Raw genomic sequence first — 22,018 nt, 5'->3', positions numbered from 1 at the left:
GCGGCAGCGGCGCCCACGAGTGTGACACGCGTGTGCACGGGCATGGCTGTGCACAGACACGGGGGAGAGCCCACCCGGACAGAGCAGGGAGTGACACAAACACGGAGTGACACAGACACACAGGGAGTGACACAAACACACACACTGGGAGTGACACACAGGGAGTGACACAAACACACACACTGGGAGTGACACACGGGGAGTGACACGGACACATGGAGTCAAACACACACACACGCCGGGAGTGACACACACACACGGAATGACACAGAGACACACCGGGAATGGCACACACACACGGAGTCACACACACCACCCGCGGTGGTCACACACACCAGCCCCTGAGCACCGCGGGCTGTACTTTGCGGTCTCTGTCTGGGCTGTGCGTGTGCGGCCGCGATCGCGCGCCGTGTATGTGCGACCATTTTCAGCCTGTTTACACGCTGTGCATCCTCTGCGGGCTGTGCATCCACAGGTTGTGCCTTCCCCGGCTGCGTGTTTGCCGGCTGTTTGCAGGCTGTACCTCCACAGGTTGTACCGGTACCATCGCGGGCTGCAGTTGCCGGCCGTGTCCGCAGCCCGTGCGCTCCCGCTCCGCTGTGTCCGCCCCGGTGGTCGCGGTCCCCCGCGGCCCCCCCGGCTCCCTGCGGGCACGGCCGTGCCGGGCGTGCGGGACGTGCCCTGGGATCCCGCGGAGCCGCTTCCATGGGCGGCGCGGCTCCGGGACCTCCCGCCGCTGTGCCCGCCCCGCGCCGAGCCCAGCTGAGCCGAGCCCAGCCGGGCAGAGCCGCGGGGGCCCCGTCGGGCCGCGGGGCTGCGCGGGCGGCTGCGGGACTACAAGTCCCAGGGTGCCGCGGCCCGAGGGGGCGGGCGGGCGGCGGGAGCGGAGCGGCCGCGGGGCTCCCCCCGCCCTGCTGATGTGTACGGGCGGTGCGGGGGGAGCGGCGGGCGCGGGGCCGGGGAGGCTGACGCGTGTACTGCCCCGCACGGCTCCGGCAGCCGGAATGGCCTCCAAGCTGCTGCGGGCCGTGGTGCTGGGGCCCCCCGGCTCGGGCAAGGGGACGGTGTGCGAGAGAATCGCCCGCAGCTTCGGGCTCCAGCACCTCTCCAGCGGGCAATTCCTGCGGGAGAGCCTCGGCGGCGGCGACGGTGAGTGCCCGCGGGGCCGCCCCGTCGCGGGGAGCGGCGGGACCGGGATGTTCCTGCCCCGCGCATCTTCGACGGGGCAGCGATGGCGATGGGATGGGGATGAGGACAGGGTAGGGATGGGGATGAAGATGGGAGTGGGATGGAGATGGGGATGGAGATGGGATGGGATCCACATCCCCCCCACACACACCCCGGATCGACCACAGGTTGTTTTCTTTCCGTGAATTTGGCATAGCTTATTCATCGCCTTCTCCCTCCAGCCTGAGCTGACGGAGCTGCCCGATAAAAGTGGGGTCTGATGCCGCGGGTGCCGTGGGTGTGCGACGGTTTTATCCCTGTCCCAGGTGATTAAGCTCCGGAGAGATCGGTAGGAATAACCCACCTGCCCGTGCACTGATGGTTAACGGCGGCGTGTATGTGTTATTAATAACTTCATCCTGCCTCAGGTGGCTGTTCAGGGATGGGGGAAAAACCTAAAGCGGTGGATGGCAGATGGCTGGAATGCTGGTGCACGCTGTGCCCGCACAACACCCACGGTGGGAGGGATGCATTGGGCACACGCATTTGTCCACAGGAGAAACCCTGCTGGGAATATTGCTTCGTGTCGTGGGGTGCTGTGGCCAGGGGCTGTGCTGTGCTGTGCCCTGTGGCTGGGGGTGTTACAGGCTGCTGGTGTGTGCTCCCCACTCCTTATGAAACTCCTTTCCAGAGGCAGGGAGTTGGAGGAGGTGGGTGTCAGTGCCCACCCCTGCACAGGTTACCCCCTCGAGACTTTTTTTTAGGGCTGGCAGCAATCCTGCCTATCCCGTGTCTGACATCCAAGTGCAAACCCCGTGGGAGATGGGATGTGCTGTTCCCGTGTCCCAGGCTGCTGAGGTGCTCTTGGTTCTGGTGAGGCTCTGGAGCAGCCGTGCTGCCCCCCAGCTCCTGCTCGAGTTCCTCTGCAGCTGCCATTAGGCAATCCCAGTATATTTCTTTTTCCAGCAGTTCCTTCTCTCCTTTGCTAATGTGTGAAAGACCGACCCGGGGGGGGAAGCTGACTCACTGGGCAGAGGAACGGTGAAACGGTGTGGAGACAAAACAAGCCAGAGAACATAGAAGTGATTTCCCTTTTTAGAAGGGTGATGAAAACAAGGAGAAAAATTAGGGAGGGTGAAGTTTTGGAGAGGTACGTGGTGCAAGGGCGTTGCACACAGCCCTGTGCTGGTCACTCATGTAAAAATATCCAGATTTCCTTTGGTAAATAAAAAGGACAATAATATTTCCTTTGGAGGGAGGTTGAAAAGTTGGAAAATCTCGATGAGGGCTTTGGCTGAAGCACAGAAAGATGGGGTGAAAAGCCAGCAGAGGTGCAGCGTGTGGAGAGGCGCAGCGTGGTGAGACCGTGCCCATCTGGGAACTTCCACAATCAAGTTCCGAATGAGTCACTGTCTTGAATTTTATATTTCAGTTAGTGCTCTTGCTGTAGAGCTTCTCTGGGGACACTGGAGAAGGAAGAAGGGGCTGTGAATGGAGTTAGCTGAAGGTGTTTCCCAAAGTGTCTCGCGTATATTCAGTATCCCAAAGGAAACAACACAGAGAAGTGCAGGGAAAATTACTCAGAAGGAAACCAGCCGTACGTGTGACATTTGGGTCCCACCTTTGACTCAGCCTCTGCTTACAGCTCTCAGTAAGCTCCAGCTATTTGCTATTTTTTTTTGCTATTTGCTTTGGACAAGCTGTTACATGACTGTGCTGCTGTGTGCCAGCTCTGGGGGAAACCAGGTGGAAGTAGATTCTCTTCCCAAGTTTATCAACTGTTCCACTGGCTTTGCATTGTGGGGGAGCTGGGGCTCTGCAATACCAACAGAATCATTACAGGCTCATCATCCCAGAGGGAGCCATGAATCCAGTGTTTTTAGAGAGTCAATGCACCAGGGATTTTCCTGCTTGCCAGTGCCAGACATAAAGTGGCCGTGGCTGAGGGTTCAGGCTGAGGGGGCACAAAGGGTTCCAGCTGCCAGAAGAAGCTGGAGAACCCAGCATGGAGAGCATTCCAGGCCCACTGCTGGTGTCCATGTTGGCATTCTCAGGGAACAAGGACTTCACAGCCAGGCAAAGCTGCTGAATGCGTGGCTGCTCCTGAAGGGCTCTAAGGTGTGCTACAGCAACCCTGAAGTGCATCCGCTCCTGCCCATGTGTCTCTTAATTAGAGTCTCTCAGTGAGTGGCTGCTCTGCTGTAGGAAAAGGCCTTTTCAACATTTTGGAAGTCTTAGAGGCTGTGTTTTTGGTGCTAGGCAGGGCTGCTGGAGGGTGGTGAGCTGTTTCCTTGGCCAGTACTTGCCCCGGAACCTTAGTGGTTGTCTCTGGTGCTAGTGGCATTCCAGGCTCCAGGACTGCAGTTAATTTGGAAAACAACTTAATTGGCTTTGGCTGAGAGTCTGTGAGTCTTATGTCTGCCCTACTGCTCCCTTTCAGGTGCTTTGTTGGAGGCAGAAGTGGTTCCTATCCCTTCCTCGTGATGGATTTCATTTGTTAGCATCCACCAAGGTACACACAAAACAAAATTCCAAGGGGGATGTGGGCTGGCCCCACAGTCCTTCTCCCACCTTTCCCAGTTTTTTTTGCTGGCAGAGCCACACTGTCCTGGTTGGTGGTCAAAGCTGAGCTCAGGGGATGCAGCCTGCTAGCCCTCTGCTTTTCCTTGGGGTCCCTGATATATCCCTGTGTGTGGGAGCAGCTGCAGTGCTCTGGCCATGGGGTCTCCCCCAGCACTGGCTGCTGCCCTCCAGGCAGATCCTGCTCTCCATCCAGTGTCATGGCCTGAATTTGGGGCCGCTCCAGGATCCAGCTCCCCAAAATGACATCCCGATGCTGAGGACAGGGTTGGAACAAGGCCCTGGATTCAGTATCTGTGTCAGGAAAAAGGTCCTGGGGTCCCAAAACTGGGGTGACATCTGGTGTGGCTTAACTGGAAAAAGGTCCTGGGGTCCCAAAACTGGGGTGACATCTGGTGTGGCTTAACTGGAAAAAGGTCCTGGGGTCCCAAAACTGGGGTGACATCTGGTGTGGCTTAACTGCAGTGGAGCACAGACAACTGTCACTGCCCTGTTCACACCCAAGGTTTCTCCTCTCTGTTAGTCCAGATCATGTTGCTGTAGCCTAAATAATAGGAAAAAAAACATGCTAAAGATTTTGCCATAGGGCAGAAAGTCCGGGGTTATCATGCAGGGTCTGGAGGCTGCCGAGTGCTGTGTTTGGGAACAGCCTCTCCTCCAGCCTGTCCTTCCTGGCCCTGGGAGGCTGCTGTGTGGATCGTGGCCTCGGGAGTGGGACACGTCCCTCAGGGCTGTGACTGTGTTGCTGTGATAAAGAGGGACAGATCAGGGCCACGTGGGGGAAACCACTGAGAGCTGGAAGTCCCACGAGTTAAAGGGCAGATTAAACCCATGGTCATTAGATTAATGGGATTAATCTCATGGGTTAAAAGGCTAGGTTTGAGCTCAGCACAAACAGCACCTAAGGAGCCCTTTGCTACCTGGAGTAACCGCAGAGTAATGCCTGCACCCCCTCTATGCACCCAGCCACAGCAATGGGGATTGGGTGCTGTGCTGTTCCACAGGGGTGAGTCCCAGCTCCTCGTGTTGAGGGACTGCGATTTTCCACCCTGCTTGGGAAGGACTGCCCAAACCCTGCTTCCCTGTGGCCTGAGGCTGGGGAGGGCTGCATCGGGGTGGTCTTACCTGGAGCAGGCTGGGCTTCAGGACTGACAGCTGGTGGACTGGGAAGGGGATAGCAACTGTTCAGCTTGGAGTTAAAGGCTGCCTGGAAGAAACTCCAAGGGCTGTGGCTGCTGGGATAATGCATTCCAGCACATCCTGGGTATTGGGGGTCTGGAGACTGGGCAGCTCTGCAGGTCCTTCATGTAAAATCCATGCCTGTTCCTCCTTAGAGAGGGAAGGGGTGGCAGTGCTGCCTGTGCTTTGGAGGAGGGAGAAGCTCCAGGAGCTTTCTGGAAGCAGTCAGCACTCTGTGCTGGTGTGTGGACCCCCACGGTAATGCATTCCATGTCCTCGTGCTGGTGTGTCCCCCCAGCACACACGGCAGGCACAGAGGAGCAGCATTCCCAACAGCAGGAATTGTCCATCACAGAGCAGTGGAGAGCTGACCACCCATATCAGGGGCGTGGGAAAGCTGCAGCCTCTGGGATGCAGGACTGTGGGCCTGTATTCCCAGACTGTATTCCCAGCCCCAACTGGGGCTCGGCGTGTTTTGGTTTGCAGCTCCAGGCCCAGCTCCAGCAGCCCTGCCGAGCCACAGCCGGTCCCTCGGATGGCCACCCCTCCTCGGGGTGACAACCAGACCTTCTGTGGCAGCTGCAGCTCTGTGGTCACCGGCTCTGCCCCAGGAGCAACCCTGCCCCGAGGACATTCCTGCCCTGGGAACATCCCTGCCCCCGGGATCAGCCCTGCCCTGCCAGGGAGCACGTTCCCTGCGAGCCTCTGGCACTGTGCAGACCATGTGAATAAATATCAAACCATGTAGGCAGATGCAATACTATTTCTGCCCTTGCAGGTCTCCATGCCGGTTGCATAAATGTATCATTTCCATCCGTGAGTCCTTTGCTTTCCCGAGCAGGATCACTGCCGGCAGCGCCGGTGACGTCTGGGCAGTGACAGAGAACTTGTCATTGAGAAAAGGTGTTTTCTGCCCTCAGTTCCTGGCAATCACTGTGGCCCTGAGCAAAGAGCTGCTCAGCAGGGCGAGCTGGAATGCCTTTGTGGATCAGAGGGAGTGGGATGTGATCCCGGTCCCTGCGGTGACTCAGCCTCGCAGGCCGGTGAGTCAGCGCCGGCTGCCTGCCCGTTCTGAGGCAGGTTGGATTCTGGATTCCAAAATTCTTGATTCTTGGCCTCTGGTCCAAGAGGAAAGGGGCTGGACCTCTTCTGGTGTCAGGAGAAGGACTTGTCACGCACAGTGGGAAAGAATATTTGCATTTTCCCAGCAGTTTCTTTGGATTTTGGATTCAACCCAGGAGCCCCACCTGCCCTGCTTTCCAGCCAGGCATCCTCTGTAGATCATTTTGGGAGTTCACAAGGTTTCCTGCACACACCCAACCCCACACTCCCAGGGGGATCTGTTTGGGCTGGTTTCTCCCTTAGATCAGATGAATTCTCTCCAAGAACTGTATAGCTTGCAAAAACCCCCTCTTGTAGCTCAGGAATTCATCCCACAGCCAGGTGCACGTGCTGCCCGCTTTGACATCTTGCTGCAGCCTGGAAAACCAGAGCCTGCCTCAAAATGCAGGATTCTGTGGCTTATTTTTAGAGAGGACTCATACTTTGAGAGGACTAAAATGTGCTGTCCTCACCAGAAATCGTGCACCAAACAGATTGCAAAATTGTTCATTTCTGGTGACAGCTGCTGTGGGAAGAAGAGAAGGTGTCTGTCACGTCCTGGTCCAAGGGGAAAGAGGCTGGACTTCTCCTGGTGGCAGGAGCAGGACTTATCACACATGGGGGCAAAGAATATTTGCATTCCCCAAACAGTTTCCTTGTGTCTCCGAGTGGCTCCAAGAAAATCACAGGCAAACTGTAATCATGGAATGGTTTGGGTTGGAAGACCATCTAAACTGGGGAGGTTGGAACAAGGTCCCTTCCAACCCAAACCAGTCTGTGATTCTATGATCTTCTAGTTCCACCCCCTGCCATGGGCAGGGACACATTTCCCGAGCCGAGATTGCTCCAAGCCCTGTCTAACCTGGCCTTGGACACTTCAGGGACGAGGCATCCAGGGCTTCTCTGGGCAAACCATACCAGGGCCTCCCCACCCTCACAGGTAGGAATTTCTTCCCAATTTCCCATCTAATCCTGCCCTCTGGCAGTGGAAGCCATTCCCCTTGTCCTGTCACTCCAGGCCCTTGTCCAAAGTCCCTCTTCAGCTTCTAGGAGCAGCTGAAGCCGAGTGATGCAGGAGCCAGGCAGAAGCCCAGGAAGGAGTGTTTACCTTGCAATTATACATCAATTATGTTCTCAAGGATTTGCTTTTGGGAATAACTTTCTTATGGGAGCATATCTTAAGTAGAGGCTCTGAAATCTTCAAGCCCTGTGGGTGGGAAGCAGGTTCAGTGTCTTCAGGACATTTCATACCTGTGCCAGTGTCATCTGTAACTGCACTGGATCCATTTCCTGAACCAAAGGAGCTCCATGTGTTGGCACATCCAGCTGGTGCCAGTGCCCCTTGCTCTGTCAGCCAAAGGCTTGGCTGGGATCACCATGTTCCTGCTCTCAGGTATCTCAGGTATTTCCATTTCTCCAGCACCAAAATGACCATGTGGCCCCAGCTACCAAGAGCAGCTGTGAGCAGAGCGATGGATGAGCCATTTGAGAGGACAGGCAGGATTTGAGGGGGAGCGATATTTTTTAACTGGAAATGTCATGGGGTTTTTTTATTGCTCTTGGGTTTTTTATTTCTTCTCTTCAACAGAAGTTGGTATCTTGGCAAAGCAGTACCTTGAGCAAGGCCTTCTGGTGCCCGACCACGTCATCACCCGCGTGATGATGACGGAGCTGGAGAAGCGGCAGGAGCAGCACTGGCTGCTCGATGGTGAGTCCCCTCTGGACAGGAAAATGCCAGCCCCCCTCAAAACATCATCTTGCTGCTAATGGTTTGGCAATACCAGGAGAGAGAAAAGCCAGAAGGTGCCTTTGCTGGTGGGGGGAGGGGAGGCAGGAGCCGACCTGCTGGCAGGGACATCTGCCTGCGGGTCTCTCTTCCCCCTGCCTTTGGCAGTAGCACGTGCATGTCCAGCTGAGCCTTTGGCACGCGGCCGGGAAAGGGAAAGGCAGGGAAACGGGATGGGTTGTTCATGAAGCAGAGCCAGAGAGCAGAGCAGAGCTGGAGACATGCCAAGGAAAACCTCTTACTGCCTCAACATGTGTGTGAAGTGGTTCCTCAAAGCCAAAAGCCACCTGAGGTGGAGGGGGAGGAGATGCTGAGAGCAAACAGGTAAGGCCAGGTGTCCTTTTCCATGGCAGCAGGGTTGGAACTGGAATCAAACAATCACAGAATCCCAGAAGGGTTTGGGTTGGGAGAAACCTTAAAGCTCATCTTGTTCCACCCATTGCCATGGGTGGGCACACCTTCCAGTAGCTCAGGTTGCTCCAAGCCCCATCCAACCTGACCTTGAACACTTCCAGGGATTTGGCAGCCACAGCTTCTCTGGGCAACCTGTCCTCAGAGGGAAGAATTTCTTCCCAATATCCCACCTAACCCTGCCCTCTGGCAGTAGGAAGCCATTCCCCCTTGTCCTGTTCCTCCAGGCCCTTGTAAAAAGTCCCTCTCCATTTTTCTTGTTGGCTCCCTTCAGGTCTTTAAGGTCCCTTCCAACCCAAACCATCTTGGGATTCTATGATTCTGAGCTCCTAGCTACTCACTGGCTTTTCCAAAGCAAAGGTACCACCCACCACCTTCAGAGGACAGGACCATTTGATCACAGTGTCCTTGATGCCCTCCATGTAAACCAGCAGCTTGTCCCTTATCTATGTACAGCACTTTGTTTCCTTCAGGTTTTTGCTTGTAATTCCAGCATTTCTTCCTGTTTTGCTGTTGCCTGTTCCCTCCTACTTGCCCCCAGCCCCCATGCAGGGACACCAGACACGTCTTTGCAGGAAAATCTGAGCCCACAACGACCTATGTGTCATATTTCAGGAGCTGGTGCTGTGGGAGCTATTTTTTATTGTAGCCATATGGTGGTGTCTGCCTTTCACACCACTTGTGCTACAGCACAGGGAGGAGCTGCAGTGGGTTTTGCAGCTCTGGAGCTGCGTGATGGATGGGTTTGGTTCCATTCTTGCTGCTTTCCTACCTCTCATTCCAGCCCCTTTACATTGTGGTGACTGCACAGGTTTTCCTCGCACACTGGGACAAGCCAAGGCTCTGGACAGGATCTGTGAGCTGGACCTGGTGATCAGCTTGAACATTCCCTTCGAGACGCTGAAAGATCGTCTGAGCGCCCGCTGGGTCCACCCGGGCAGTGGGAGGGTCTACAACATGGACTTCAACCCCCCCCATGTCCAGGTAAGAGCCCATGGAGCCAGCTGGGAATGATCCATGAAAGGAAAAGATCAGACAACCTTTTCTCTTCATGAGCTGGGATCCTGAAAAAAGCATTGAGAGAGCAATCCCAGGTAGCAGCACTGAGCACCAATTTGCCTGATGAGTTATGCTAAAGGTTAATAGGAATAAGGGATTTATGCTAAATGCTGTCCGAGATGGTGGATGGATGCAGAGCAGGATGAGGGAGCTCCAGTTGGATGATGGGGTGGTGGCCACATCCACTGATGGTGTTTCCCTCCTGCAGGGCATCGATGACCTGACGGGAGAGCCCCTGGTGCAGCGCGAGGATGACAGACCCGAGGCTGTGGCTGCCAGGCTCAGAAAGTACAAAGATGCTGCAAAGCCTGTAATAGAGTTGTACAAGTGAGTTGGACCATGAGAAAAAAATCACAGCATGCCTGCAAAAACAGGCCCAAGTGCTGTTTCACCAGCCCAGTCCTGTGCCCACATCCCCACAGCCCCAGGAGCCCCGGCACAGCCCCGGCAGATTTTTGGGATGCAGATCACTGTGCTCAGCAGCACAAGCCCAGCCTTTCATTGCAGCCAAGCCCTGGCCCTGAAGGGGCCTCCCTTGGAGGGAGTAGGTTGATCTAAAGGAATTCACAACTCCTGTTTGTCTTGCTGGGCTCCATGAAGAGCTTTGCCAGGGCTGGCAATGGGAGGGATATATTGGCTGTAGCAGAAGGCACAGATCCAGAGTGGTCCATGCCATGCAAAAATCAGTCCAGGGCCCTGAGGGGTTTGAGAGGAACATGGGGTGGTTGGCAAGAGGGCAGGAGAAGGACAAGACTCTGGCGCTGGCTCAGATGGGTCTGCTGGGAGCAGAGGAGTGTTTCAGGGCTTGTCCCCTGGTAGGTTGGGGCAGTTGTGCCCTGGCCAACTTGGGAATAGATGGATTCACATAGGGTGACAATCCACTGCTGAAAAGGTGCGAGATCCTGGGAGTGGTTTTAAGTGCAGAAATGGTCCTTGAGGGGCCAAAATCACCCTTGCAGGAGAGGGGGGAGAATCACAGAATCCTGGAATGGTTTGGGTTGGAAGGAACCTTAAAGATCATCTTGTTCCATCAGCAGGACACCTTCCACTAGGTTGCTCCAAGCCCCATCCGACCTGCCTCTGGATACCCCTGTCCGCGGGAAGGCCGGTGCTGACCTCTTCTCCCATCTCTTTCCAGGAGCAGAGGCATCCTTCACTCCTTCTCGGGCACTGAGACCAACAAAATCTGGCCCTATGTGTACACCCTGCTGTCCAGCAAGATCCCACCTGTTCTCTCGGACGAGGAGAACTAAACACTTCTGCCAAGGACCAGGAGTTCACTCCACCATGGATTTGGTTCCTCTGTGCAGTGCCAGGGCTGTGCTCAGATTAGGTGATGGTGTACTGGATGCCATGGGGGGGTGCCAGTATAGCCAGTGTCAGGGTGAAAAGATCTTTGTTTATAAGGTCAGATTTGTTAGAATAAGGGGTTTTTTCCTCTTTTGAGACTATAAATTATTCCTGCCTATGGTCCATCATGGATCAGTGATGCAGACCCAGGTAATGATCATTCCAGGTTTACACAGCTTGCCATGGTGTCCTTGCCACCCCCTTCCAACCCCCAGTCCCTGTTTGAGCCTACAATGTGCCATCCTGTTGCTCCACAGGACTATTTACTGCTGAGTACTCTCTAGGCTGAGTTTTCTTTCCTATAAATTATTTTATATTAAATTTATTTCTTAGAGAAATAAAGCTCTAGAAAGCAACACTTAGCCCAGTGGGAACTGGGGAGGAACATGGAAAATGTGTATACTACAAAGCTCAGAGATGTGAAGATCACATTTCCAGCATTAATATACATAAAAGAGGGAAAACATTGGAGGAAAAACACACACTTGTACTCCTTCCATAGAGAGAGATGAATTCCATGTTATAAAAAACTGCTGTACAGTCTGGTTTTTTGGAATGCTGTGAGACTGAGCAGGATCTGGACTGGGAATGAGTAGCACTCCTTTGTGCTTACCTTGTTTATAGCTTTTAATACTACAAGATAGTCATGTTATAAGAGTTTCTCCTGAAGATTTATGTGTGCTTCAGTTTTGGGGAGAAATCAACTCATTCCATCTTCTGTGCTGCCTTCATCCCTGAGGTCTCCTGGCCATGGGGGTTCCCTAAGCTGTTCCTGCTGTGGCTGCAGCATCCCTGGCTAAATGACTCCCTATCCATAAAATCCCAGAGATCCTTCCTTTCTTGGGATGCATCCAGGGGCTGCTGAGGTGTTTCCCCATGATTTACAGCACCATTGGAGTGTGTTGGGGCCGGGCAGAGTCACTTTTCTCAACTGGAAGTACTGTCACCCTCTTTGGTGGTGGGATGCAGTACCTAAGCAATGGGGACATTCCCCTTGTCTCCTCGAGTTGCCTTATTTTATAGCCTATATATTTAAGAAAAAAAAAAAGCAAGATGTGTATTTTTAAAGGTTTAAAACAAACAAAAAGCGCTGAATTTTAGCATTGTCATTTGGGATCTCTGCAGGGAGCTGCTGGATCTGCAGGACGAGCTGTCTGCCAGGGGTGCTCATAGGAGGGCACAAACCTGTCACTCCCTGCCACCTCTTTGATTAATTAGAGCAGCCTGGGCGTGTTTCTGCTGCTGGACTGTCACTGGGTTTACTTTTGCTTGGAGAGTGGCCCTGCAGCAGGAGAGGGGGAGTGGTTTTTTAGGGATGCATGGGCTCCACGCGTGAAACTTCAGCACACTCCCAGGTTTATTTATCGCAGCTGAGCCTCCTCTATCCTTGTGCTGTTGGAAGAGCTCCTGATGTTTGCTCTCTCTGTCAGAGCCAGCTTTGTCCTGGTGCTCTCCCACCAATGGAGCCAGAAGGGGCATCTTCCAAACACCATCACTGCCCATGTGCCACCTGCTCATCACCTGCCTGTGGGTGAAAGCAGTGCCAGGGGAGTGCTCCCACCCCACTCTGGGTGGGAATTTTCCAGATGGGAGCAAAGGGATTGTCAGGTTTCACTGCTGTCCCCAGGGGCCTTTCCTTTTCCCTGGAGCTCCCCTGCTGGGAGGCCACAAATCTTCCACCCCCCAATGAAATCCTCTTTAAGAAAGATTTTAGATTTTCCCATGACCCTCAGACGAAGGTCTGGGCTGGTTTTAACACAAATCTAGAAATAGCCAAAATGTGTGTGCTGTTTTCTTTCTAACAGCATTGGGCACGAGGGGAGGAGATGATGGGGGGTGGGGAGGAGTTTTTTAGGCTATAAAAGCAGCCTTGCCATGGTCTGTGGCTCTGCCAGGGCTGAATGCTGGGCAGAGGAGCTGCTCCCTCTTTTGCATTGCCCACCTTTTGTGTCTCATCCTTCCCTCCTGCAAAATTCCTCCTGAAGAGAGACTTCTCCCATGCAATGCCCAGTGGCAGGACAGTGTTCGCAGATGCCTTTGCCCCAGGAGAGCCACCTGAGTGCTTCTTTTCCAGGCTCTGAGGCCTATAGTAGGTATAGAAATCCCGTGACTGTGCATGTCCAGCCCTCGGGATGGATTTTTCTACCAGACCTGTTGTACGATGCATTTTCATAGACCAAATTCCAGCAGGGATGGGGTCCCATCCCTCCCATCCCCCTCACCCTCCCCTTTGGTACTTAACTGTGAATCTTAGACCTTTTGTAAAGTGACAGCAATTTTGTACTGACCTGAGATACTGTGTGGTGGGAGGAGGGTCTCCCCCCTGGAATGTCAAGCTGAGTTTTCTTCCTGGAGTTTCTTCCCGGTGAATCGCTGCAGCTCTGCTACTGCTCAAACGATGTAAATAAAGGTTTTCTCCTGCTGATCCCTGTGCTGGCAGTGTTTGTGTGTGAGTTATACCTTCACAAGGCTGGGTTTCTTTGTAGGAGCTGAGGAGGAGGAGCATCCCCACTGGAACATGGAAAATCCCCCCAGTTTTGGGCTTGGGAGCAATGCTGCTCTTTGAGTCCTGTCTTACAGCCAGGATACATTATTTGATATAATTTGATATACATTATTTGATATTATTTGATACAATTTGATATACATTATTCGATATAATCAAAAATATTGGTTAAAAATCCAATTCTGACAAAGCAGATGATGCCACTTCCTCCTGCCCTTCCATCCTGATCATAGAATCATGGAATCCCATATTGGCTTGGACTGGGAGAGACCTTAAAGCCCACCTCATTCCACTCCCCTGCTGTGGGCAGGGACACCTTGTTGCATAAAAAGTCAGGGTTTTTTTCCTATTTAACTTCTCCCAATAAAGTCCTGTAGAGCATTAGGCCCAGGGAGGCTCTGGCTGTTGCCTGTGCCCCGTGTAATCTGTCACGTGTGGTTGGGACTGGGAATTAGACACCCTAAGCTGAAGTGCCTCCTCCCAGCGCCACCAGTTCGCAGATCCCAGTGCCTTTTGCTTTTTCCTTTCATTCCCAAACAGCAGCTTGGGGCTCTCAGTTCCCTGTTTGGAGGAAGCAGAGACTCAGGAATGATTAGGAGAGTAAAACAACAGGGTGATAAGCAGTGAAGCTGCTGCCTGGGAGGTGAGAGAGCAGAGGCACAGCTGAGTCAGCCTTGGTGTCCCTGGGTGAAGGAGCCAGAGCCAGCAGGAGGGGTGTGGGTGAAGCCAGGGTTAAGGATCGTGGCAATCCAGAGGCAGAGGAGGGATATGTTGCCTCCATGCAGGTCTGCCTTAAGGTGTAAGGGCAGACAAACACAAGGAGGAAAAAGCTATATAAGCTAGAAAATGAACTCAGTCTAAAAACAAAAGTTTGGAGGTCAAAAAGCAGAGGAATATGCGCAGAGTCCCAAAATCTGGCTGGGACCAAAGCCTTGTTGTCAGGGGAGCTGGGGGCACAAGGGATGTGTCTCCATCTCTACAGCCTGACCTGCAGCATATGCTGGAATGCCTCTGGCCAGTCATCACCATCAATTGCTCCAGGGGAGCTTCAGGTTGGATATTAGGCAAAATTTCTTCATGGAAAGGGTTATCCAGCCCTGGCACAGCTTCCCAGGGCAGTGGTGGAGTCCCCATCCCTGGAGAGATTTAGAAGCCCCGTGGTTATGCCACTTGGGAGGTTCAGTGTTGGCCTCAGCAGTGCTGGGGGAACAGTTGGACTCTTATGGTCTCAAAGGGCTTTTCCAACCTAAATGATTCCATAATTCTATTTCCAACTGTATGTTTACAGCATCACTTACTGCTTGCCTGCCTGGAAGTGCCCGAGGTGTGCTTTGATCAGCACACTGCCCTTTTCCCAGCTCTGCAAAGCTTTAACGTGCCACATCTCTGCTGAATCCACTCAGCATGTAACCTTCTCCAAAAAAAAAAAAAAAAATTAGAGAAAAGGAAAAAAAAAAAAGCTGGCTGAGGTTTGTGCTGGGTGGCTCAGACCTGCAGACTCCAGATCCCAATCCATGCCACATTTTAGACGATGTGATATGTCTGCCTCCATCCTCATCCTTTCCTGAGTCTCTGTAATCCCAAAAATAACCCAGCAGGGCCCCGTAGCGTCGCGCAGTTCCCAGGCAGCAGCAGCGTCCCAACCCATGGCCGTCGCCCCGTGACCCGGGATTGCCGCGGGATGACGAGCGGAAAACCGGCGTGCGGGACGCGGCCGGGCTCCCCATCGCTGTGCAGGAGCCGGGAGAGGAGGATGCACGGGGCTGAGGAACAAGGTAAGCAAAGCTTCCATGAGATTTCCATGGAAGACCAGCGAGACGGGGCGCGAGCAAATTTGGGGATGTTGTTTACGGCACATTTGTGCTGAGTAATCACCGAGAAGACACGGTGGGATCCCGCAGCTCTGGATAAAGCAAAAAACCCCCCTGCTTTAAAGCCTGATTATATAATAGGGTTGAGGGAAGGAATTGCACAGAAAACTGCTTCTGCTGGCAGGGCAGCACCTGCTGGGAAGGCGCTGAAATTTGGGAAGGTACACCTGGGCATGGAGGGTTTGATAACCCTGAATGCCGCTGGCTCCGCAGACCTCGATAGGAACATGAGCATCTCTTCTTGCACCCCAAAATAGGGGTTAATGCATTTAGGGCTGTGAGAGCTATTTAGGCTGATTGAATTAAAAAAAGGTGATTTTTCAGGCTTAAAATAAGAAGTGTAATGGATTATTACTTATATAGCTTCTATGTGGACAGAACTGTCCCTCTTGCAGGAGAGAGGTTGGTGGGGATGTCGGTACAGAAATGCCTTTCGCTGCGAATCCCCCGCGAAGCTGACCTTCAACCCCCCCATTTTGTTATGCTGAGGCAAGCACGGAGCTGCATTGCCTTTAAAAACCCCTTTTCAGGCCAAAAAAAGAGATTAAATATGTAGCTAAATGCAGACATCCCTGCCTTTGCTGTGGTCCTGCTGAGCCAGCCCCAGCCGGGTGCTCTGGGAGGGGACAGAAGGGACAGGGTGGCTGTGGGGGCTTTCTGCCCCCTGCAGCTCCAGGTAGGTGTTTATCCCCCTTGGCATCACCACGGGAGCACTGTGACTTTAAACCAGGACATATTTCATGTCTTGCTGGTGTACTTGTGCCTGTTGTTACTATAGTCTTGTTTTGGATACTGCCGAGGAGAGGAGGAGGAGGAGGAGGAGAGGGAGGAGGAGGAGGAAGGTGAGGGATATTTCGATCAGGTGTGCAAACTCCAGACTTTATTCTCCTGCTTTTGGACCAGGGCCTCCATCTTCTGCTATCCCTCCAGCCGCATATTTCTGTTCGTCATAGCCATCCCTAAGGAAAAAAAAATAAAATCAGCGTACCCAGCAATTCCGGTGGCACAGGCGGCACGGCGGCCACCCGGGTGGCACTATATTTAGCCAGCCGTGACACAACCGCCTTGTTTGTGATCCCAGAAATGCTCCCAGCTGATAGATGCAGCATTTTGGAGTGCCTGCAGCCATTAAGGAGGAACTGATTTTGTCCTTGAGCCCGGTTTTTGCCGGCAGCGTAAGTGCCAATGTTTAATTGCTGACCCAACTAATCTGCCGTGCCGACGGCTTTGCCCTGCTGCAGCCTAATCCCGGGGCCTCTCACTGCACCCGTGGCCTGCCAGTGCTCAGAGCTGGGTTTTTGGGGCAGGATTTGCTGAAATCCATCCTGCTTTGCTGTAAAAATATGGTAGCAGCCTGTGGAGTACGAGGAAGAGGGAATCGTTGGATCGTGGGGATGGAGAGATTGGTACCCAGATGTGCCACCTAGGTTTTGGGGTGAAAATTGGGCTGTTGGGGCTTGACACTGTGGGTTTTACCAGAGCCCCAGCTCTGATCAGGTGGCTGAAAATCACCTTGTGAAGGGAATTAGCACCGTCAGCATGAGAGGGATGTAGGAAAGGATATAACCCATCCACAATGAACAGCTGGACCCAAAGGGGTGGCTACTCCTCTCCCAGAATCACAGAAATCATTCAGGGTGGAAGAGACCTATAAGATCATTGAGTCCAACCATCAGCCCAGCCCTGCCAAAGCTCCAGAGATGATGGGATGCTCCAAAGATTAGGAGATATCAGAAGCTGCTACAGAGCTTCTCATGGGGAGTCTGATCATTGCTGGATGTGTGGCATCTCATTGTGCTCAGATTTGGGGGAACAAGGTCTGGAAATCCCAGCTGTGCCTGTACCAGACAGAGATATTGTAATTCCCATCTGCCATAAAAATTAGATTATAGAAGATTCTTCAGGGATGGAGAAAGCAGCCGTGGGAAGCTCTCCACATTAAAATGCTATAAATAGTAGTTTATTATTTATATGAAAGTATAAATAATTAATGCATTATGCTAATATGTATATTAAGTTAATATTTTATAGTATTTTTAGTATTTTATCATAATTTTAAATATTATTATACTGAACTATAAACAATATTTTATGAGCCCTTACAGTAGTTTACATCCCAATAGTGTACGAGGCCCTGTTTGATAGGCACTTTAAATGACATATGGATTTCTTTCTACTGAATAAATCCTTGTCTCCAGTAGCCAGAAATAATGAGGATGGGAAATTATATCATTTACATCCCTGAATTATGGCTGGGAAGCAGAGATATGGAGAAATTGGGTATGCAGAACAAAGTCAGACAGGGAGACTGAGGCAAGGACCAGGATTTGCTCCAAACCCTCTGAAATGGGATTTTTGCCATGCAGGAAACTTGGGAATTTATTCCCTTTCCCTAATCATGTGTAAAGCAAAAAAGAAATGACCCAACACCCACTTGAATTCCTTTTCCAAGTAATAGTTTTCATAGAAAACTTTACAGATAGAGCAGTTTGCTCTCAACTAGCAGAGGTTTCCTTGTGGTTTGATGTCTGTGTGGGGGTCTCTTATCCAGGCATGGTGGGGTGGGATGCACCAGGCTCTCCTATTTCCTCTCGGCACACATTTCCTCCTGGAATTTCTTTTCCACCCTGACAGATTTTTGCAGGTATTTAAACTGAAGCACAACCACACACAACTCCCAGCCTGGGAGCCACACGGTGTAATTATTCCAAAGCCACGTGGTGCAGACCAGCCCCTGCAATATTGCTTTCTGCTGAGTCAGCATGATTCATCTGCGTGTCCATGGAGCTTTTGTGTCTTGAAGGCATTCCAGGAGTGCACTCCCAGATGAGAGACCAAGCTGTGGGATCCACAAGAGCCTGATTCAGTCAGTGCTGTGGGAAACAGCAAAGTGGGGTTTGTTACCTGTCCTGGTGTAAATGGGTCACCAGGAGAAGGATGAAGGTGTCCATCCCCAGCCTTATCCTTGCCTGGCTCCAAGGGGTTGTGATGTCCCTGAGGACCAGACTTCTGGCATCCTGTATCCAAAGCCATAGAAACCTGGAATGGTTTGGGTTGGAAAGGACCTTAAAGTTCATCTCATTCCACCCCCTGCCCTGGGCAGGGACACCTTCCACTATCCCAGGTTCCTCCAAGCCCTGTCCAACCTGGCCTTGGATACTTCCAGGGATAGGGCAGAGACAGCTTCTCCTGGCAACCTGTGCCAGTTGCAATCTATTCACACTCCAATGCAACTGGGTGTCTCTCCCCTTGAACCACATCCCAAACTGCAGAGAACCACGTGGATTGAACCACCACCGTGGGCGACAGCACATCAGCCTTGTGGAGTCTGCTTGAGTATCACTCTGGAAACCATGAGTGTTATAAATCTGAACCTGAACTGCCTCAGGATGGTGGAGATTGCATGAGCTGAGACAGACATAATTTTTAAATGTTTTATATTGCAGCCAGAACTACAAAGCCCCAATAATATAATTTTTCCCTTTAGTATTAGATAAAAATTGTGCTATCAAATTCTGGCAGATGGTAGAACCACATTAATAGGGAGGTGTTGGGTTTCTGGCCAACCCTCCTGTGCCATCAGATTCACCTGTACCTCCCCACCCTGTCCCTTATGACCTCTCTTCCGTATCCATCCAAGACAATCTGTCCCATTGAAACCTGGAGTAAGGATGTTTCCCCTGGCCCATTCCTCCCCTGGAAACTCTCATCCCATACATCCTAAAGTGCAATAACCATGGGAGTGGGTGAGGTGGGTGACAGTCTTCAGCATGTGTAGGCAGTGCCAGCTGTGATTTCCCTCTGTTTTCATGGAAAAACTCCTTTCGTTGAGGGATCCTTGTTTGGAGCTACCTGAGAGCCACGACCTGACCATTTTCATTGCTATTTGCTGCTGGAGCCTGACCCTGAGCACAGCAGCTGGAGCTGATGCAACCCCAGGACGACACTTGGTTGTATAATTTTTCTCCCTGTTTTTACCAACGGCTATTTTCCAATGCAAACAACACCCAATGCTCAGATTTTTCTTAGGATTTAACCACTTACCTCACAGTGAATGGGAAATGATGAATAAATGATAGTTAGGCCACAAAATATCTGATTTTTACCGAAATACCTGATTTTTGAATGGTTATACAGCCTCTAATTTTCCAACAGGGACTTCTTGAGCCAACAGTTCCTATTTAACGGCCTCTTATAGATCCATTTCCCATACATTTATCCTCTTTGTGAACCATGTACATTTTTAGCATCTCCAACAGCCCTTGGCAAGCAGTTCTGCAGCTCAGCATTGCTGAGGAGCCACGAAAATCCTTGAATACTCCAAAACAAAGTCTTGGGCTGGAATGAGTAAGTTGTGTATCATCCCTGACAGCACTTTAACAAGACTAAAAGCAGGAAATAAAAAATGTGCTGACACAGCACTACACTTGATGGTGTGGGCTCTCACGGAGAGGAGAGGATGGGAGAGAAGAGAGAGAGAGAGCTGAACACTTGTCACGTCCTAAGTCATCCTCAGTGGGGACACTTGAGCAGCTGAAGCTCCAGCTGCCAGCCAGGCACTGACATTGTGCTGGGTTTCACTGCAGCAAAGGCTCGAGGCTTCCTCTAATGAAGGAAAACAAAGGTTAAATTGAGTCTAATGCTTAAAACCAACTCAAACCATCTCAGAGGCCTGTTTGCTTTTTGTTAGAGATGAACAAGACAGGAAGACCCAGATTGGAAGTTCCTGAACATCATGGTAGGTTAATGAGGGATTAGGTCATTTAACCCACCTTCATTTCCACATGAATCCCCACACACCAGCCCTGTTTGCCCCTGGCACACCACATCCCACCTGGGAACACTGCACTGCTCACGGGCAGGCTGTGACAGCTTCTTATTCCTCCAGCAAAGCCAGGCAGGGACATATTCCTACATCCAGAGAAAGGGACCACATGGCCATCCTTGATTCCAGTCCAGATAATACTTATTATCCCCAGCACAAGTCCAGACACTGGTTTGAAATCATATTTCTGGCCCAGTACCAAGAGCCTGGACCCATTTTGCTGTCATATACCTGTTCCCAGAGGAGTGCAGGGGGATCGATGCTCATGGCACTGCCCAATCATGAATGGAGCCTCCAGATGAGAGGCAAGGAAATGTGATCCTTGCTGTACAGCTCACAAAACACATGGAAGGTGTCCCTGCCCATGGCAGGGGGTGGAATAAGATGAGCTTTAAGGTCCCTTCCAACCCAGACCAGTCTGTGATTCTGTGAGTCTGTAACTCTGAGGCTCTGAGGGCTCTGAGCAACCTGGTCTAGTGGAAGGTGTCCCTGCCCATGGCAGAGGTTTGGAATTAGATGATCTTTAAGGTTCCTTTCCCATTCAAACCATTCCATGATCCTGTGATTCTATGACTCTATGCACATACACCTGGACTTCTTGCAGAAACACCTTGCACAGGGAGAGTTCAGCACTCACAGTGGGATATCTTTGGAACAAGTGTTCACTATATCGAGTTTTAAAGGCATTGCTCCAGATATTAAATTAATTTTCAAGCTGTATTTTTAATTCTAACAACAGCCCCCCAGCTTAATTGTGTTCACAAAGAATTAAGAGTGTAATATTTCACCTGAACTGTTCAGCTAATTGGAGGAGAGGTGGAGAAAATGAAATTGCACCTCAGTACAGTTGATGCTTGATTACAGCTATGAAGAGAGACTGTACCCAGGAGAGGCTGCAACCCAGACAGAGCAAAACAGCGAGGTAGAGGTTGGCAAATCAATTTTTTCCAAGGTCAGTAACAGGGAGGGTTTGTATCTCTTGAGACCTGAGCAACACATAATCCTCCTTAGCATGTCCTTAATGTCTCCCCCAGCCCTCGTGGCCCCTGCCAGCCCTGCCACTCAATCATGGCTCATCTATAGTCTGTCGTGGCATCAGCCACCAATCAATATATCTGCAAGGAGGGCAATGAATAATTCTGAGGAGCTGATTCCCTACCTCTTCCTTCCTCACTTTTGAAAGTCATGTGCAGTTCAACACGTACTTTGATTGTGGTTTGGGTTCTTTTGCTGTAGCATTTTTTATACTGTAGATCTCTGAGAGAGAGAAACCACGTGGCCCTTCATGAGCCCAACTTAAAGGGAGAAATGGGGGAGAGAGGAATGTTGCTTTATATGTTCTCTTCAGCTAAACTTCCCATAAGGCTAGAAAACACATGGATAAGCACAGCTTCCACTGAATCTCACCCAACAAGCTTCCCTAATCCCATCTCCTTGTGTTTGTAGCAATGGCAATTACAAGCAAGGGTGTGACTTTGAGGTCTGTTTCCTTCTCCCTCCTCTGTCCCAAGGTCCCCCAGAGAGGCTGCTCTGTCCCCGTTTGGTGCTTTCAGAATCCCCTTTCTCCAGGCTGGAGCTTCAGGCTATGGCAGTGATTCCTATTTGGGGCTCCTTGGAAGGAAAGACAGCCATGACTCCCCAAAATCTGGGGCAAATGTGTAAGGAAATGAATTAATAATGGATTCAACAAGGAGTAACATTTTTTCTTTTTAAGTATAACTGTGCTCTGCCTCTCAGACATGATGGTGGCACGAACATTGGGTCAGGAAGGTTGAGCCAGATGTGCTGTGAGGCTCATCGTCAGTTGGGTACTGACAACAAGACTGTGGCTGGAGGAGTAAAAATTCCAGACCTCTTATGGTCCTCAGAGAAGGATGAGCTGTAATTTCTGCTGAAATGAACCTCTCCTCTTTCCTGTACCCTTATTCCATGAGAACATTTTCAGTTGGACTTTCCTTTTGCTGCCCAGTGCAGACAGACCCTTCCTGCTCACCAGTGAGAGATGATTTCTGGATTCAGGATACTGAGTTCTGCCTAAGCTGAGCTTCTGGAGCTGGTGGATAGAGGCAGAAGAGCATGCTGGAGACCATAGGTGATGGTTTAAGATGGGATAGGTTGTGCAAGGTTTGTGTTGTGCCAGATTCCCCAAGTCATTCCCTCTAACAGGCTGCTCTTCCTTCCAG

At 51.5% G+C, this 22,018-nt stretch overlaps 2 protein-coding genes across 6 annotated transcripts in view; both read left to right on the top strand.

Annotated features, from left to right (window-relative positions):
* The first annotated feature begins 913 nt into the window (after positions 1-913).
* Positions 914-13,058, top strand: AK4 (adenylate kinase 4). 4 transcript variants are annotated; one of them, XM_064664962.1, is made up of 7 exons: positions 1,053-1,149; positions 1,410-1,516; positions 2,600-2,818; positions 7,616-7,735; positions 9,009-9,208; positions 9,492-9,610; positions 10,422-13,058. In XM_064664962.1, exons 3-7 carry the CDS (start codon positions 2,659-2,661, stop codon positions 10,534-10,536), a joined length of 714 nt encoding a protein of 237 aa, XP_064521032.1. In that variant the 5' UTR covers positions 1,053-1,149; positions 1,410-1,516; positions 2,600-2,658; the 3' UTR covers positions 10,537-13,058. The 4 variants fall into 4 exon arrangements, with proteins under 4 accessions (XP_064521029.1, XP_064521028.1, XP_064521032.1 ...); XM_064664961.1 differs by having other exon boundaries at positions 1,410-2,818; XM_064664959.1 differs by lacking the exons at positions 1,410-1,516; positions 2,600-2,818 and having other exon boundaries at positions 914-1,149; positions 9,036-9,208.
* Positions 13,059-14,667: 1,609 nt separating this feature from the next.
* Positions 14,668-22,018, top strand: part of DNAJC6 (DnaJ heat shock protein family (Hsp40) member C6) — a 44,512-nt gene continuing 37,161 nt past the window's right edge. For both annotated transcript variants that reach the window (XM_064664956.1, XM_064664957.1), the window contains exon 1: positions 14,668-14,914. In XM_064664956.1, coding sequence (XP_064521026.1) covers positions 14,821-14,914 — 94 coding nt within the window. In that variant the 5' untranslated portion in view covers positions 14,668-14,820. The remainder of the gene's footprint in view (positions 14,915-22,018) is intronic.

Source organism: Pseudopipra pipra, chromosome 9 (genome assembly GCF_036250125.1).
Source record: "Pseudopipra pipra isolate bDixPip1 chromosome 9, bDixPip1.hap1, whole genome shotgun sequence".
In the NCBI taxonomy this organism is placed as follows: domain Eukaryota; kingdom Metazoa; phylum Chordata; class Aves; order Passeriformes; family Pipridae; genus Pseudopipra; species Pseudopipra pipra.
This window is presented reverse-complemented; position numbering and strand designations above follow the sequence as displayed.